The following is a 19,639-nucleotide window of genomic DNA, read 5'->3' as shown; positions in this document are numbered from 1 at the left end:
GAGAAAATCAAGGCCCTCCAGTCCCTTCGTATAGATTCAGATGTCCAAACATAGGAATTCAAGTGGGACTTGTTTTTGACGTTGAAACATGAAAAGAGCAATCACAGGGAATAATAAAAGCACGCTCGGCAAAAGGCACATGCCACAGAGCAAAAGCCCTTCTTACCCAGAGTCCACACATTATCCAGCAATGATACACCAGCCATATAACCTTAATTAGCTAATAAAAGCTTTTAGACAATCTGTCTAGACTTTCTTTCGCCTGGATATAAAAATGGCTTTAAAAGAAAAATATAAACAGCAATGAAAAGTCAGCAAAAAGCTTTCAAATAAGCCTCCTGCTGTTCCACATCCTCATCCTGCACTCTTCTTAACGCACAGTCGTATCAGCAAAACCCTTCATTTTTGAAGCAGAAGAGCTGCTCTCTTTGGGATTCCCACACTACAAACACCCTGCCTGCCAGGGCAGTTGTCCACCTGCAGGTCTGCCCTATGAAGTCCCAACCAGCACAGCTCAGCACACGCCTGGAGGGAACCCAAGCATTAGAAATAACCATAACTCCAGCTAATGCCAAGTCTTAAGATCATGTCGTCTTTAAAATGCCCTTTTTACCAGTGTAGTTGTGCCACTGGTGCACTGGTTTAGGTAGAGGAGACACTGTTTTACAGTGGAGCTAGAATTTAAGCCACTGCAGAATAGCATGGCTCAGCCTCAGCCCTGTTCTGCAGAGCAGCACCGAGACATTGCAGAGGGAGAAGGGACATCTGAGGAGAAACATCAGGCTACAGGAGGACAAAGTACAGATAAAAGATAAATTGGGAGTCAATTAGAGGATTGATTAGACATATGGATTAGTGAAATTATGGGGAGACACTAAATGCATTCAGGGAATTAAATTATAACTTCTATTAAACTAAAGCAGGCTGAGATAGCCACCTGCAGACTTGTCCATCCAGATAAAATCTTCCATTGCCGGGCAGCCACCTGAAAGCACCGGGCTGCTGGCAGGGACATGCTGGCAGGCAGCAGAACACCCACACCTGATGGACTGCATAGAGCAGCTCTGACGTGGTCCATCCCCACAGCCTGAGAACAGAATCCCAGGGGTAACGGCCACAGATGGCTCCGAGGGGCAGCACGGCAGCTGAGCTGCTCCATCAGCTCAGCCAAACCCCACGTCAGCCCAGCCTCACTCCCTCTGGAGGGATTGGAGCCCCCAGGAGTTCAACAGCTTGTCTTGCAAGGGATTCCTGCTGAGCAGGCTGCAGAGACAGTGCAGAATGCCTTACTTCCCAGTCAAATCCTGGTTACAGAGTTGATCTGTGTCGTACCTGTGGCTCCTCCAGAGAAACAGCAACATAGCAGAGCATTCCCATCTTCCGTTGGTACGGAAATAGCTCACGTATGTGGAATAATACCCAGTGTTAGCATAAAATCTGATTCAAACTTCAAGCAACATCCACACGTTTGAGCTGCCTCTGCATTACTCAAAGTTTACTGTTTCATCACCAATGAAATACATAAAAAATCTTTTGTTGCTGTGAATGATGTGAGCAGCAAGTAGCCCAGGTACTCGAAACACCATGTTACTAAACAACTTTCCTGCAAACATGTAAAAAAAAAAAGGATGAACTTAATTGATCGCAATTGACAAATTACCTGCTACAATTTTGCTAAGGTTTTTTTTTTTTTTTTTTCTCTGCTTGATTTTTTTTTTTTTTTTCTGCACCAGGGGATGGCAGAAGGAAGGTTTGCTTGGCTCCAGGGCTGGGCCAGGCAATATTCCAGGCAATGGGGATCACAGCGATGCACAGAGCCATCCCCCAGAGGACAAAGGGCTCGGGGTGCCTGTCAGCCTCTGCTGTCCAAGGGGAAGGAACGGGGAGGGCGCATGATGGAAGATGCAGCTCAGCACTATTTATGTGCTGCTGCTCCCCCATGGCTATGAAAGCTGTTCCTTGCATTAGCAAGAAGTGAAAGGGACTGGCAAGTGTGGAAGGTGCAAGATGAGGTGATAGTTTGTATTTCCTCTTGAGATGCTGAATTTCCATGACAGAAACAGCAGTAACTTGCTGTGTTTGATTTTATCTCATCCCTCAGATGCAGAACTGCACCTTGAGATGGTCCAAAATGACGTTCCAACAAATTTATCCCACTTTGTAAAATGGACGCATCCCATGGGATGGGCTCAGCGTAATCATAACATTTCTATTTTCTGTGGGGAAAGTCAAATGAGAGCAGGGGACGCCTCAGCAGGAGGTGTTTGTGAAATGCACGTTATTCCTCCAGGAAAGCAGACAAGACACTTCACACTGAAGCAGGGCCGGGGTCACCCTGGGGGGCTGGGGGGTGGGCAGGAGGTGTGGGAGGGACAAAGCGCTTGGAGGCTTCAGGCAGCAGCCTGGCAGCACTGTCCTCTGGCAGAAAACGTGAGCTTCGGACAGAAATTCTACCTCAGAACCAAACTCAGCTCTGCTGCTGAAATCATTAATTTCTCGGTGAAATAAATACCTTTTTCTAGCCCACCCTCTATGGCAAGGCTTCCTTATTCATGGACTTTTTCCCTGCTGTGATTCAATCTTTCCAACCCCAGCTACTTCTATCAATTTTCATTTCACAGCTCTTCATCTCTCCTTCCATAACAGTCACACCTGCCTTGCTGTCTGCAGACTTCTCCCTTCCTCTTATTGCTCAATAAATCCAACTCCCCTCTGCCCCTACTACCAGTCCTTCCCAAAACAACATCAGCTTTTGAACTTCAGCAGGACTTTCCCCCCAAGCTTCTGGATATGCATTAAGATTTATTCTCCCTTCCCCTAATGTTTCCATCACTGTTCCCCCCCCACCCCTCCCAGACTTCTCTTCTTCCCAGCAGAAGATGGCTGCAGAATGAACACGAAGGCTCTCGCTCCTCTGTTCCTGCTCTGTACTGCTACCTTTACCAAGAGGAACGCTTTACCCATGAGATGTAGGAAACCTTTCAACAGACAAATGAAAAAAAGCAGCTGGATGGGGGTGAACAGCTTACTGAATCCACATCAAACCAAATCCTTCACTTGGGTACCGTGGGACACGCACGCTGCAAGGCACAGGAGCATCCCCTGGGGCTGTCTAACTTGACTGGTAAAAATAAAGGCTCAACAGCACATTGCTCTGCTTTGGAATAACAAAGACTTAACCGATCATTTATTTTCAACTGATCCACAAGATACATTTCACATAACCATGAAAGCAATGTTTTTTTAAATTTAGGGTAACATTTTTAAGGGATGCTGGCAGTTATTTCTTTAGTAACAAGACTTTGCTATTTCAATTTTATTCTGCTCCTTGAAAAGCAATCTCAGAACATTCAATAAATGCCATAAAAAGGCAGATATTATCATTAAAGTGACTTATGCCACAACTGTGACAACAGACTGTTGCAGCTTTCCAATAACACTTGAATTCTTTTCAGCCTGGAAAGCAGCCGTGTGAGATCACTCAGGAGGACAGCAGAAAAGTTTCTGCATGTATGAGCACGGAATGGGTCTCAAACTTCACATAAGCAGACCCTGAGGTAGTCATAGTGTCACATCTTTATCTTCTTGCTTCTCCCCGAACTCCACTGTATTGATTTCACATGAGTCTATTTGAGAAGGAAGAATTACTCAGACCCCCACTACTTTCAGCACAGAGTTACACCACTATTTGGGCTGCAGGATTTCTGGGCACCTAAACCACGTGCTCCTAATTCCCACCCTGAGCAAAATCCTAAGGACTTCATGCATTTATACCATGCGTTTACCTTCAAACGACGACAAAAGATAGGAGAAGACGCCTATCACATTTATACCAACGCATGGATTCTTTGTAAAATTCTAATTCTTTAATCTCACGCTTCTGTTCGGTGCCTGCATCTGCCATGAGACCCAGATGTTCCAAAAGGACAGCTCAGACCTCGTCACCCTATCCCAGCTCCGCCACATCCAGAGGGATTCTCCCCGTGAATACAGACACCTGCTCGGGCTCTAACCAACGCCAGTGGGAAGCCAGAAGCCAAGCAGTGTCCGAAGGACACGGCTGCCTGCTGCTCTCACTGAGGTCGCCTCTGGCAGCAGAGCACGGCCATGGCAGCAGCTTGGCGCTGTGCTTTGGATGATGCTCATTCCTTCCCACTGTCAGGACAATATTTGATCAACTGCAATCCAAGGCTCCAGTGCATCTTCTACTGGATCGGTTACGGTTTAAAAAGAATCCTTCTGTGAATTATTTCCCGCATTTCTGTTGGAATGAAGGTATGGAGCAAGTCTCCATTCATGGTTACACTGGCAGCCAAGGCACGTTCACCAACTTCTAAACCAAATGGAAATTTCTGTGCTTTGCACGAACCTGACAAGATTTCATTTGGGAGTGCTGAATATTCTACAAATACTACTATTATTGCTTTTGCATCTCTAAAAACAGCATCAGGAAGACCTTGGTAAAGGCACTGCTGTTGTCCCAGCACCAGAATGGAACATAAGCAACGCCTGTAGAACAGAACCTGCAACAGACTGCAGCACACAACACGACTTGGTACAACTTTAGAGATTTCCCAGCTGTCTGATTATGACAAAACAACTGCTACTTCATGAAGTGCAGGAAGGAAAGCAACAGTTTTCATATTGCATAGAACCACAGAGTAGTTGAGCCTGGAAGGGGTCTGAAGGACTGCCTGGTTCCAATCCTCGCATCCTGGGTGTGGGACACCCCCAGTAGAGCAGCTTGCCCAAAGCCCACATTTCACATCAGTGTTTGTGGCAGTGCATTTCTACTTACAGTACGTATCCTAAAAGCAGGCAGCAGTGCTTCAGTGGGTAAGAAAAGGAGAGATGTTTTATAAGTATCAAAATGCATGATAAAAGAAATCCTGAGTTTCTACGTGGCAATAGGAATCAGTGCTCTACTGGAGATGCTGGCAGAGCAGTTTCCCTTCCCTCAGAATACTGTCAGTGTGCACAGTTCCCTCCTAGCAATGATTTAACTCTCTCATGTTCTCCAGTGATGATCTGCGCTAACGGCATTCCCAAAGACAGCACAGAAGTTAAGCTCTACTAAAAAAAATATGGATTCAGGGTCATATTTTTATCCTGACCTACAGGAGCCCAGAGAAATGCTGTGTGAGACACTGAGAACGGTATGTCAACTTCCATACATTAATGCACAGATTTTAATGGCACTCCAAAAAATGATTCATCTGATGGAACGACGCATTACATCTATCAGGCGTGAGGGCAACGCATCTCATACAGCCACATACACGTGTGCACATGCATGTTTTCTGCTAGGAAACAGAAATCTGGAAAAACAAGATAAAAAGAAAGTCAAGGATAAGAAAGAAATGCCGGCCAACGTCACTGCTGGAAAAAACCTCATTACTGGGAGGAGGGTGCAGACCAGCAGGGTCCCCTCTCTGCCCAGGCAATGGATGGCTGTGGATGGCTCTTCCCCTTCTGAGCCAGCCCGGCCGCCCCTGTGCAAGCTGTCCCAGCCTTATGTAAAGGCTGCTGCATGGCAACGAGGGTCGGGGAAAAAAGAGGAGTTAAAGAAATGAATATTTCAAAAAACTCTTCAGCAAAAAATGAAGAATAAAAAGGAAAAGAAGATGAAGAGGCTGTTGCAAATGCTGCGCTTCCTACGTGAGAGCGGATTAAAGTTTATTCCACATTTTTGTTCTGTCAAGGTGGTGACGGCCTTTTAAGAGATACAGCACCACAACTAAAAGTTGTCGGGAAAAGCTTCAGTATACATGATAATCACATCAGCCCTCCGATATGAGGGCTTTAATCTCTTCTTTTGCATCTTTGGAACACAAAGCAAAACGACATGCTGCTCCAGAATCTGCTTTTTCCATCCCTTCCAAGTGGCTGAGAACAACACCTGGATGAACTCTTGGCTTGCAGAGCAACCATGGCTGCTGGCAGCCCTCTCTATGGGATACAGCAGCTCTGCTCTGTGCACAGCCCCAGCCAAGCCAGGAGCTGCCCCAGCAATGGGCAATGGGCACAGAGCTGAGGGAAGCAGAAGGGAGGAGCTGGGTCTGGGTGCCTGGCTAACACACACTGCTGCACAGCAAAGCTGCCAGGGCACTGATCTGAAGACAGGCGATTACACAGAATCACAGAATGGCCCAGGTTGGAAGGGACCTCAAGGATCATCAATCTCCAATCCCTTTGCCACAGGCAGGGCCACCAACCTTCCTAAGGAGGTTGGGGAGAGGAATTCAGGGAGAGGAAAAGATGGATAAATGCACACTGGATCTTTCATTTATCTGTTAGGAGGCAGTCAAGTGGTTTTTCGCTAACGACTTCAATATATATATATCTTACAGATAGCAATTAACCTTCTGGTACAGATTAATCTTTTAAAAAATCAAAGATGAATTAATCTTTGAAATTCGAGTATTCAGTAGTTTCATTAATAATCTGAAATTGTCCTTTAGATTTTCCGTAATTAGAGCATTCTCTAATTTATTAATCCCACAGACTGCAGAGCATGTTTCAAATCCTCATCCCCTGCCACAATGACATATTCAAACTCGCTTGAAGCACTCATAATAAAAGTCACTTTGTGAAGAATTATTAACTCAAAGGATCAAGTAAAGTCGTTATATACCAGAGCACATTTAAACACTGAGCATGGATAATGCTTTCTACTCATCCTTGCCATTCCTAAGATCTTGGCTGAATCAGAAACCAGTCTGGACGGAACGCTGAATTTAGGATAATTAGCTTGCTGTGGATTCCAGGCCAAAGACAGGAAGCGTGCTGGTACCTATGGACTAAATCCTTCTGTGCCAAACCACGCTGATTATGAGATACGAGGCAGCTGTCTGCAGGTGACAACAGCTGCCAACAGCCTGCACATCTCAGGCTTTGGCACGGGCTGCACAGCCCCTGGGCATTGCCCACGGCCACCAGAGGCAGAGCTCCATGGCAGCAGGTGGGGCTGGGGGGCTTTAAGGTCCTTTCCAACCCAACCGTGCTGTGGTTCTGTGATTCCACATTCCACAAGGCAGGACCTCCTGGCACTTTTCTGGGCTCTAGAGGACAGGAGCGTGCTGACAGAGGCTGAACCCTCTCAGAACCTCACCCAATCTTTATCTGCACGACGCAGAGCTGTGGCAGGCGCAGCCTGCATCACCCTGCACACAAAGCTGCTTTATGCAGGGCGTTCGTGTGGGTTTATGCTTTATTCTTTAAGAAGAAGTTGACTTACAAGTTGACTGCATTAGCAGCTCCAGTCATTAAGTTAATTCTGCCAAAGTCTATGAAGTGATAGAGTATTATTCAGCTAGAGTTTGTCCTTGACGTAGAGAACATATTTCTTGTAAGATTTTGCAACAGTGAATATTTGCAAATAAAGTAAATTTTAAATTATAATGAACGCTGGTATTTATCACTTCCCATGGTATTAAATCCCAAACCATTTTCTTTAATACTGCATAAATATGCATTCAAACGAACAGACAAATTCATGCAAATACAGCCTCACTGCATAGCACCAACAGAACACAACAGCTCTGACACCCCTCCAAAGCCCCTTCCCCTCAACCCCTGCAGCCCAGCAAGGTCAGCACTGGCTGCAGGACCCAGCACATGCAATGGCTGCTACAGAGCATCACTGTCCTGCCCAAGCCCCCTCGCCTCACACCAACAGCCCCTTCCCCACCTGCCCAGTGAGTCCTGTCATTCAAGACTGAATTCTGGCTCAGTTTATATCAGCTTTTTGCAACGGGATGGCAGGGCAGCTGCAGGGTGGGACACCTGCCACTTCCTGCAGGCAGTGCAACAGGGCTTGTTCTTACAGAGTGAGGACACATTTCGGATCCTCCCTGCCACACCAGGATACATCAGTGTCCGTTCCTGGAACTGGCTCTTATATAGCTCACCATGATGACATCTTCTGCCTATTTCTCCTTCCTAGCACAGAGATCTGCTTCAAATGTTTCAGTGTACAAATGTTAATGATTCAGCATTGCGTATCAGCTTGCTGTGGCTGTACAGTTTGATCCCCAGCAATACCATACAAAGCCCTCCTATGTTTTGTCATCTCTGGGGAAATTCAAGACTATTTCACCTGAAGAGTAAGTTACCAAGACAAGGATGTGAGCACAAAGACACAGCAGCACCCCCCCAGGGCAGGTCTGCCCTGCGTTCTGAACCACAACCAAAAAGCCAACTGCAAAATTAGGTTTCCTGTCAACAAAATTGTGATGGTTCAAGCCTACACCACAAGCCTGAGCAGGCATAGCATAAGGCACAGCATCTCTATGTCCTCTTGGAATGTCTCCCACTCACAAGAGATGTTCTCCAGCACGCTGAAAAAAGTTTTATCATTAAAAAAAAAAAAAAAAAAAAAAAAAAGAAAGAGAAAAGAAAAAAAATAAAAGAAACACTCAGGCAACAAGAAAAGCATTTTGCATCCCACTAGAGGCCTGGTGTGCCTCACACCATGCTGCAGGGCTTTGTGCCTCCTTACCCCAGGACAGCAATCCTGAGCCTTTCAGGTAAGATGTATGAGTTTTCTCAAAAGAATTGGTCAAGAGGAATGCTACAGAAAAGCAATACACTGGCAGCAATCTGAGACGTGCACAGCAGCAGCATGACACGAGTCAATGTGTAGCAACAAGCAGCCTTCAAACAATTTCTAGCTGTGGAGAGATAAAAGCTCAGCATTTTAAAATCTGTCTTCTACCCATGTCAACATAATATAATGCTGTCCAGCAGAATACCAGAAGCTTGATAAGACTCAGGGCTTTCTATTTTCTCCAGAAACGATTGAAAAACACTAACATTTCAAATTCTCTGAAACTCTATAAGCAATTTAGGAAAGAGAGCACCCAGGAGCCATTACAGAGGCATTGCAAAGAGCTGGAGCAACTTTAGAATCAAATATATGTTCCAGAAAAATAACATAACATTTGGTACAAAATAACATCCATTACTTCTACAGCATTTTCTGGAGGGAGGACGGGTGTTGCCTACCTGCCTCTCTGGAAATTTGCATGAAGGACTCGACTCCTTTTTCTCCATAATTCCCTTCAGATGCCAAAGTGGACACATAATTCCATCCCAAAGCTTTCACAATGTCCACCATTGCTTGCGCTTGGAAGGAATCTGGAGGAACCACACGTGAGAAGAAATCATAGCGCCTGTCATCACTCAACTCTGGTGCAGTTGAGGCATAACTGATTTGTGGGATCTGTAGAGAAAAATAATTTCTGATAAATATACACATTCACATATGCGTTGCACTTGTCACAGCAGTTAGCTGGAGCATCTAGCTTCTGCTGAGCCTAAGTTCATCTTCCTTGCACCCGTCTACATTTCTTTGCCACATTCCATTGCAATGCACAAATCAAAACACCAATCTTTTCATTGAAATCAATAAGAAAAATGTAAAACTAGACAAAATTAGTCAAATTAGAACAACGGCGTGTATGTTCACATTTACATTTCCTCCTTTCACACAACCCAGTGCAGTGCACACCAACCACTTCTCCACTGGCGTTCTGCTGTGAGCACCATTGGGTCACTTTGGATGCTGAATTCAGCAGAGCTGAAATCCAGACCTGTCCTGGCTGGACGACAGAAGGAGCCTTCCTCTGTCTGTGGGAAGAAGGTGGGTTACTTTGTACAACACGCTGGGATATTGTCTAGGGTTATTTTCTCCCTGATAACAAAGGCTCTGGAGCAGTCACCAAGCTGGCAGTATGTTAATCTCCAAACACATTATGCAACCGTTTGAGTAACAGTCTGGGACTTCTCCTTAATTTAAGGAGCCTTCCATAATTCTCACTCGAGATGCCAAAGAAGGGGAAAAAAAAGACTTGAGATATACACAAACATGATCATACATAATGATTTTAGATTGTTATGCCTTGGCAAGGTCAGTATTTCATGCCTCAGCCCAAGTATCTCTTGCATACTCTCTCTACTCAGCATTTCTGTGGGTATTTATTAGTTCTCCTGCCCTCCCAGCAGAGGCAGTGTTACAGTGTGGGCTCAGCGCCTTCCCTGCCCACAGAGGTGAGGGGCAGACAGAGCCACCGCAGCAGTGCAAAGGGTCGCGGGCTGTGTGCCACAGCCAAAGCAGGGCTGCAAAGCAGAGCTGCTGCTGCAGACCTAGTAGGCAAAGAGAAGCCATGCAAACAACCCGAAATTATGAACGACGCAGGCACTCATTGAGACATCTTCCAGACACAGAACGCTAAAGAAGTTAAAACTGAGGCTGACAGCAATAACAGCGCGGTGCTGATCGCTGGCACGTGATTTCTTTGCTCACTGCTTGCCTATGGGCCAGCAAAGCTTGGGGACCACTCTCAAAACATAAATAAATCAATGGTGCTGATTTACTGTGGTTCTTGATTTCTCATCTAGCTCAGGGTTGCACAGAGAACACTCAGCACCTTCACAATAATTCACATTCCTAATTTGCTGGTGTCTGTTCACCACAACAGCGATATTTTGGGATTGCTCTCTTCTCCTTTGTACAATGCAGCCAGTGGAACTTGCTCAGCTGCTGATCGGCTTAATTCATCACCCCTTTGGATGGCGTTACATTAAGGGCAACAGTCAACCATGCTGACTTTACAGGTGCTGCTAATTGCACGAGCACCCGGTACGTGCAGCCCCCTACACAGAGTTGTGCTGAGATGCCGAGTGCAGCACCATCAATTATAAATAAAAGGAAGGAAGAAATACGATTTTTTAATCTGTGGCAAGTGCTTGTATTCCAACTTGTAAACAGCTACTTTTTCAACTGGAAATCAAAAGGATCATATTCTGCACTACTGCAGAAAGAGAAGCTCCAACAGAATTTGCTCCAGCGCTTATATTACTTAGGAGACCTTTTGTTTTTTAAGTCTTTTTCCTCTGTCCATAAAATATTAAGCACTTTTGGCTGTTTAAATCACCTCAGTATTCAGAGCATATATTGGTTTCTCTACCAACATCTCTTCCAGGACGTCTGAAAGCAACATGAAGTCAAAGTAGAATTTTGGTAACGTTTTGTGTGGATTCAACAAGAAATCATTGAACAGAGCATTTCTGCACACTTATTTTAATTAACCAGACAAATATTTGGTCTCATCTAAAGGATTTATTTTTCCCTTCCCTTCCACAGGTCACAGCAGGGACCAGCAGCCAGCAGGGCAGGAACATGCCCAGAGCTCCACGATGGATGCAGAGGTGCCAGCAGAGGGAGAGCAGGTCCTGGGCAGAGACAGGATTGTAAGAAGGCAACCTTCATGTTTTCAGCAGGATTGTGACAAACACCACACCCCAGAGCTTCTCATATTGCTTCCCTGGCCGATGTTCTGATTACAATAACACTGAATGATTTATGCTGGGAGCGTTGCATTAGTTAGTGATTAATTAATTTTAATTCATTTTTAACATTGAGCATTCTTCTTCATTTATCTCATTTTCTTCTGCTAATGAAGATCTCCCTGAATCCCTGCACCACTTTTGGTTGGGCTGCTGGAAAAGCAGGGTCTGCATGAAACGTTTTCCAACATTAGGCCTAGAACTGCGTGTTTCCGAGTAAAACACGACTGAGAAAATATAAACTTGTAGAGTTTTGAAGGGTTTGCTCTGTGGTAAAATCTGAGTTATCCACCTTCCTCACTATATACTCCCACTTTGGACACATCAAAACTGATCTGCCAATGCAGTAGCTCCCTTCTCCTCAGTAACGTACTGAAGGATGAATGAAATGGCCCACCTGAGCCTCCTCAGCAAAGGACAGTCACTAGAAAACTTGAGAAAGGCTATTTTCCTAAGGATCCTGTGCAAATTAAGATAATGCGTGAGTATGCCTGTTGAGATATTAATGAGCTCCCACCAGTGTAATTTCAAGTTCACAGTTGGCTGCAACCTTACTTTCAACTTCCCATCAGGTTCCACTGATATGAGTTCCTGACCATGGAAGAAAAAAATACACATATATATCCCACTTTGAGAAAGCCTCTCGACTCTCTTATTTGGCAGAGTAGCACCAGTCTGCACAAAGTGCAGAATCCTGCCAGCAACTCCACTTTGCACAAGCAAGATGCCTGAAGACTTTTCCCTCCTCTGCTGAACACTTTGGTGTGAGCTGACGGATGACTAACAGTCTTGAATCTGTTTAGGTCTTGGATTTTATTCATGTAGAAATCTCTCATGTCAGGATTTAATCATCAGTTAGTACGACTTCTCTTTGTTCACCTATGTTTACATGGCATAACAAACAGCTTCAGCATCTTGTGAACTGCTCATAATTGTTTTTATTGTCTTGAAATAAAACTACTTGAAGTTTCTAACTGGCCATTTTCTCTGGGCAAAACTCATCTACACTTTCTACATTTCACTTTGTTCCCAACAGGAAGAACATTTTACTAGAGGTATAAAATGAGACTCAATCACATCCCAGTGCTTGCATGGACAACTGGAGGGAGATTTCCCATTGAGTCCCTCCAGGATGGGGTGGGACCTGGAGCCTGTTTGCCCACAGCCAACACCAGCAGTGCATCCCCAGCCCTGCAGCATGGCTGGACAGTAACTGATGTACAACAAGTACAGGTTGTCCTGAGCTGCCAATCTAGCACCACGTGCCCTGTTCTGGGGTGTCTTCCTGAAACATGTGTAAGTGGACAAATATTCTGCATTCTTCCTGTAGGGCTGGTAAAAGACTGGGTAGTAATATTCCCAACAGCTTTAGATAATGATGAGAGCAAATCCTACTAAAGCCTTTTGATAATCCCTCTCTATTATGTTTTATTATGAAATTTCACAAGTAGTGCATTTCAAGCTGATTTTTACATTCAAGAATCAAATGTTGACAATTAGAAAACAAGGCAAAACAATTTGCAAAAAAGCTTTCATGTAAATCAATTGTCAGAACAATAAGGAACATTTCTTGGCAGCTCTGCCATGGTGCAAAAGGTGCAAACAACTGGCGAACCTGCTGCTGCATGCAGAAGTCACACCAAGGAGCAAAGTCCTTTGTGCCATAACAGAAGCAGCACATCTAAAGCAGGGCATTTGTATATCAGAAAATGTTCAGAAACATGAATCTATTTACAGCTCACCTCAGTTTCTCTCATTCTGCTCACCAATTACTAATGCCATTGGTGTTCAAACAGGGTCCTGTTTGCTCACATCACCCTCTCCCTTACTTTATCCACAGTGAATTCCCAATGATTATATAAGCAGGTATTAGAGATCAACACAATCAGCTACACGGGAATTGGACAGATATTTCATAAGGTACAGAAATACAAATATAAGCAACATCAGATACAAATGAGAAGCTGAGCCTGGAGGAGAAGTGCATCGAATAAAACAGAAATATCTTCAAGAGCACGAAAAGAAACACTAAGAAAAGCAACACAATAAATGATTCATGCACACGAATTCAGCCTGTATCCAAGTTGGCCCCTTCTGCCAAAGCCCAGCACTCTGTGTGAGCTCCACCTCCCCCGTCTGCACAGCCAGTGGGTCTTCTCTGAACCTCATTTCAGAGACCAACGGGACAATTAACACAGCAATCTAATTCCATTTTTCAAAGTGTTTTAAAGAGAGATTTTCAGATGTGCTCAGCTTCTGCAATGGAGGAGCTCTGTCAGAGCTTCCAACCCTCGCTCAAGCTCTTTTTCCTTTGGGGAGTTTCCAAAATTCCTTATTTATAGAGAACTATTGGTGTTCTTGACACATCATCAGCGAAAAACCAGACAAGGTCACTGTGGTGTGGACCTCTCAGCATCAGATAATTCATGAGTGAGACAGCAGCAGGAGAATGAAGCAGTGCCAGGAAGGGTAATGGACCAACAGGACGCAGGGAACGACTGGGAGGAGATATCCACAACTTCATTCCAAGGAACTGTCTCACTGTACAGCACATATTTCAGTTCCACTACACAACGAACAAACTTCAGAAGCGTGGTGCAGATTGTGGGGTGAAAGTTAAGAGGGAGGAGCAGCCCTTGGGTAGGCCTGATGCTGAGCAGGGCAGCGCCAGGCCTCAGCAGGGCCGCAGTGGGCAGTGAGGCACTTCCATCTGCAGCTCCTTCATTGCCAGCACTGCACTGGGGGAAACCCATTACCAAAGGAAGCATCTCCAACGCCACTTGGGATTTCTTAAACATACAACATAAGGACTGCAGATTTTCTCATTTAATATATTTTTTTAATTTACTTGTTTGGTTGGTTGGGATTATTTTGTTTTAAATTTAACCCAGATCTGAAAAGAATATATGAAAAAGACCCTTCACAGGCACATAAATCAACCTTCATCCCTAGTACAACCTTCATGGCAATCGAGTAGAAAGACAATCTAAATGACTTTGGCAAGTCGGGAGTATTTTCCATGTCTCAGGGTGTTTTCTGTTTCCTTTTCTAGAGCAGGTAAGCAAGCCTATGAATTATTCCAGCAAAAATAATTGTAGCAATTAAAGAAACAATAATTATGGCAGTTAGTCCTGTCCACATAGCTCATGGAGCATTTTATCAACTCAGAAAGCAGAAACAAATATATAAGTGCACTATAATGTGAGAGGTATCCATAAAACGGAAATACCCTCCATTGGTTCTGCTTGGCCTACGTCTACTTGTGGCAACCAGGAGCTTGTGGCACAGCTTGGGCTTTTGTAGCTGCAAAAGAAGGTGATCTCTTAGCTTTTAAATGCTAAAAGAACATTGAGTAGATGACTTGAAGCCAAGATCTACAGTTGTAGTGGAAACTGGTCTTGGCACTGAAGTAAGAACCTCAACTCTTTATGAGGCTGTACATCCTACTGTCCTTCTCAAAAATGAGAACAGACACCTGTCTCAACAAGCTTACCAATTCTGCTCTAAGAATTTTCCATTTATACTTCCATTGTTGATACTTCCAGTTTTCTAATCTGTGCATTACAGTGCAGAGGCACACAGACAGCTTACTGTCCTACCAAATGTATTCCAGGTGGTTAAGATCTGCAAATTCTTGTACTGTGAATCAATTTATAATGAACCTACAGGCTCATTACTTTTCCTACATAGTTATAAATGAAATTTTAAAAAAACCTCTTCCATGACATTGCACTCCTTGCAGAGCAAGACTTTCCCATTTAATGTGACTGCAGTCACTTTAACCTGTTCCTATCCAGGCAGCTTCAGCACTATCAGAAAACTGTAAAAACACTTAAAAAAATGAACTGCTATTCATTTTAGAGGAAAAAAAAAAAAGTAAAGAACGCATATTAGTTTTTTTTTATTTATTTAATGCTGTATACAGTAGGAGGAGGTACAAGAACAAAGTTGAAAGTAACATCTATGAGGCTGCAATTCCAGACTTTTATCCCTAAGCCAAGCCTGCCTGCATTACCCCCATCTGCAATAAGGACCCACCAAAGACCTGCTCAAGAACCTCCTGCAAACAGAGAACAACCGAATGAGTAAAGCAGCAATATTGATATAACCCGCTCTGTTGAATGCTTGGAGATTTACAGTTCCAGTGAGTAACTTCTTGCATTTCAAAATCTAATAATATTTTTTTCAAGGGCAAAGACCATTCTTTATAGCCAAGCCCCACTGAGCAGGGTCTGTGACCCATTTCAGAAAGTTTCTGATGCCTACAAGCCATTAATTCAAGCCTTCAGACCAGGCGGTCCAAAGCTCCCTCTGTGCTGCTGCTGCAGAAGCTGAATGCCTCTGAGGAAGGCAGAATAGGGTTTCAACAGCACTGCCAATATTGCACATTATTTCAGAAACAGGTGAGGCCCAAATGGAATTAAACTGTTCTTTCACTATCTTCCCCTATGGAAAACGCTACAATAAAAATCTCAGTCGTGCAGCTTGGACACAAAAGCTTCATACATATTTAAGGCTGCTCTTTTAGGAGGCAAAAATATGCTCCCATGTTTATCAAAAGACGTCATATCCCTTAGCATTCCAGTGGGATCAGCTGTTCTGTGACAGCACAGCAGCAACAGCATGAAAAAAGCATTCCTTCGGTTGGCAGATATTATTTGTGTGCGCAACACCAACCGCTATGGCGCGAGCAGTTAATTTCTCCTGCATATTGCCATACTTCAGGACTTTTTTCCCAATGCATCTTTGGAACGTCCATTTTCAACAGAAAAAAAAAAACAACCAGAAATCAGTTTTTCAATTTACAGTGAAATGGAGAAAGATAACTCAATGCACAGCTGCCCGATCTGAAGTTTTCTCTCTCGTCATAAAGTTGCGTTTATGTAGTCAGGAAGAATATGGCTTCTCAGCGATCACTTCTTAGAAGCAAGACCAATTTTTTACTTATATTCCCTACATTTCAGTGTCTCTTGTTCTATGTACATCTTGACTTAACCTTTAAAAAAATTAAAGTTACTTTAAATCTGATCACTTCTACCCCTTTTTCCCCAGGATTCTCCTTGCAGGTGGGATTCCCTGCTGGCAGTGGGTCCCCTCCTTCAATGCCACAGTTCACCCAGCTCCCATGCAAACCCATCCCACAGCAGGGAGCCTCCGACAGCCCCCCGAAGGGAAGAGCATTACTCATCTCCTGCATCAGATACACTATGGATAATAACGACAAAAGGACACGTAATGTTACAAAACTTCTGCACTTCATGTTTTTAAGTGAACATTTAAGTTGTTAAGAATTGTAGCTGGCTTGCTCATAAACTCGCAAAGCAACAACACAATAATGATTTGCAGATCTGGAGGATGAGATACGACCAGCACAGCACATTTATATCTACTAGTGCATATTCATTGATTTTACAATATTAACTAGAATATTCCTCCTAGGATACATCAGTTAGAATATCAGCAGCGATTGCCCATCCATTGCAATGCAAGAATGCACAGCTCTTCATATTTTAACTCTGGTGCTGATAGAATGTAAGCTTGAGAGCAGTATTAAAATAATAGATGGCACCCTGCTAGAGGTAATTCGAAATCTTAACAAAGCATCAAAGCTTCTTGTCTATTATGAGCTAATACTTCAAGCCAAATTTTAGCTGAACTCACAGAAGGTGATGGGAGCACAGGGACCCTCTAACCCCTCTAATAGCCACATTCTGTAATCATATGGTACCACACAGCAGCTTCTGCACCGACAGGCTTATCAACCTTGTGTTATGATTCAGATGCAGACTACAAAATAAATCTATGGATGTTCTGTCACACTTTCCTCCCATGACATTCTGCGTTACCTGAAATGTAATTACAAAGATCCTATATGAAAGAAAACAAAAAAGCTTAAGAGGTGCATTCTGCACTGAGCCTGTGCCAAGACTGAATGCATTCTTGGTTGTTTACTTCTATCACAGCTTAAGGTCTCTGGCAGATAAAACAGGCAATGACATATCAAAGGGACCAAACTGAGGCCTGCCCATTAAGTACCGCACATCACAAGCCAGCTCATGTCAAAAATAAATCCAGACTGCTAAGATTAATGTTTGTCTTAACACAGGGCGTCTCGGGGGAGCAGAGGTGAGGTCCAGCACTGAGTGGGCTTACACTGAGGGTTCCCACGTCCCTCAGAGGACGAGGGAAGGCACGTTCTGAGCACACATTTCAATACATCCTTGACTCAGAAGTAATCCCTCAAGTTTTGAAGCCCACTTACTACGGCGTGAAGGTCTGTACCCAACAAAGCACTCTGAGGACTGCTTCAACCACTCAGAGGGGCGCTGAGCAGAGCACCGGGGGCTGAACACCATCTACACGACAGCACCAGCTGGATTTCTTTTTCCCTTTTATACCTTCACCATTCCCTGGCACTCACATCACATCTCCAGAACTCGAGAAGTCAGTCACTATGAGCAGATCGAGATGTTAATGCATATAGAAGAATGTTTATATATACAAATACTTACAGAAGTATGGATATGCTTGCAGTGATCAGAACTCACACTTCCCAATATAGATTCAGAAATGCTAATTGTTGTTTTGAAAATAAAGCAGAACCAGAAGACAAACACAGCAAACACCCTTTTATGTTTTATTTATGTGTACACACTGCTCCAGTCTCCTAAACACATAATTGAACCTTACATTGTCTATGCATATTTCAAAAGTTTTTTTTAATCAGCAAGTATTAATCTCATTATTTTGAAAGTATTCCCACAAAGACAAAGACAACCAAGACCCATCTCTGCAGATTGGCTGATACGCAAAAAAGCCTAATAAGATGACACAGCTTTCTGCAAGTAATACACAGATGCACCCAAAGCCACCACAGAGGAAACAAATTGCAGTGGGGCACAACACGAAGCACAGTCATCCTTCAGAGCTCAGTTACTGGGCTCAATGAAAGCCGTCAAGTTCAGCTCTGAGCATATCTCCAATTGCATTTCTAGCCGAGCCTCTGCATCTGCTTTGCAAAATAAGACTGTTTGCTTGCAATTTTGAAATAAAGATGAACTTCCAGCAAGCAGCTGAATATCCTAATGAGCAAAACTGAACTCCTGTGAATGGCTTTCACTGATCAGACGTTACCAACCTAAGAATGGAAGCACACAGAGACATCTCCAAGTGCTACCCATCACTGGGGTGGTGCAGCTCCACGGCCCAGCTGCAGTCCCCACCATTCCCAGTGTGGATGAGCAGCACTGCAGGAGGAGCCACTGCAGCTGAGCTCCTGTGTGTGTTTGAAACACACTGTTACGTTCCCTGCATCTCTACCCAGCGCAGCATTAAACACGATGTTGGACTTGGGAGGCTGCTGATAAGGGATGAAACATAGATAACATCAGTGACCTTTGGCTAATGGCTGCAGATGGAATACACACAGCAGATTATCCTGTGCCTGCATACAGAGCATTCATTCTCCCTCCTGCTGTAAACTGATGCTCACAACTAGAAACAAGCCATGGTCTAAATGGATAATAAGATAAAATCTAACCTGTTGGTTCCTTCTTTTTTCTTCCCCTTTTTATTTTCCCAGTGACACAATTACTTTATTTCCATGACAAAACACAGAAGAGATTTTCTCTGAAAAAGTGTGCCGAGTTCCAGTGGTATCCAGTACCTAAAGCACAGAGCTGTTTCCTACAGCAAAATACTCCTGTGCATGGGGAAGAACACAATGAAGTATGAGTATTGCAGATCCTTCCTGAATCACGTTGTTAATAGGAAATTCCTACATACATACCATTTAAACAGATGTATGATACAAGTGCGTTCTCAATTTCAAATATCTGGAGTGAAGTCTCCATTTCAGAAGAGCACTTAGAAGCCTTTTATTCACTTGTGTTCATTACTGCTGTAGCAGTAGCCGAGTATATTTGGATTTGCGTAATAAAATCCTTAATAAGTTATTTGTACCTCTCTATTGGAAGTTACCTTCTGCTGCAGCAGTGACAACCCTACAGTAGAACTCTTGTGTTAAACTTCCATAAGGGAAATTTAACACAAAGGCTTTACTGTGTAAGTATGAGCTACACGAACTGTAGCCAAGGCTACAGTACAACTATGAAATGCACACAGTATGATAGGAACATGGGGCCCTTTCTGTATGATGCAGATGGAAGAGCAATACGAGCAGGGTTTTATTTATAACGGAGAGAGAACTTACAAACACAAGCTTAAAAACTCAGTTAATGAGAAGTCTCTCTCAGAGAAACCAGGCACACGCTTAAAATTAAGCACATTT

At 43.8% G+C, this 19,639-nt stretch overlaps 1 protein-coding gene across 2 annotated transcripts in view; it reads right to left on the bottom strand.

The window, feature by feature from the left end:
• Positions 1 to 19,639, bottom strand: part of GRM7 (glutamate metabotropic receptor 7) — a 219,736-nt gene that overhangs the window by 136,529 nt on the left and 63,568 nt on the right. For both annotated transcript variants that reach the window (XM_085235846.1, XM_031555624.2), the window contains exon 2: positions 9,007 to 9,223. In XM_085235846.1, coding sequence (XP_085091972.1) covers positions 9,007 to 9,223 — 217 coding nt within the window. The remainder of the gene's footprint in view (positions 1 to 9,006; positions 9,224 to 19,639) is intronic.

This window comes from Meleagris gallopavo, chromosome 14 (genome assembly GCF_905368555.1).
Source record: "Meleagris gallopavo chromosome 14, MGAL_WU_HG_1.1, whole genome shotgun sequence".
NCBI lineage: Eukaryota > Metazoa > Chordata > Aves > Galliformes > Phasianidae > Meleagris > Meleagris gallopavo.
This window is presented reverse-complemented; position numbering and strand designations above follow the sequence as displayed.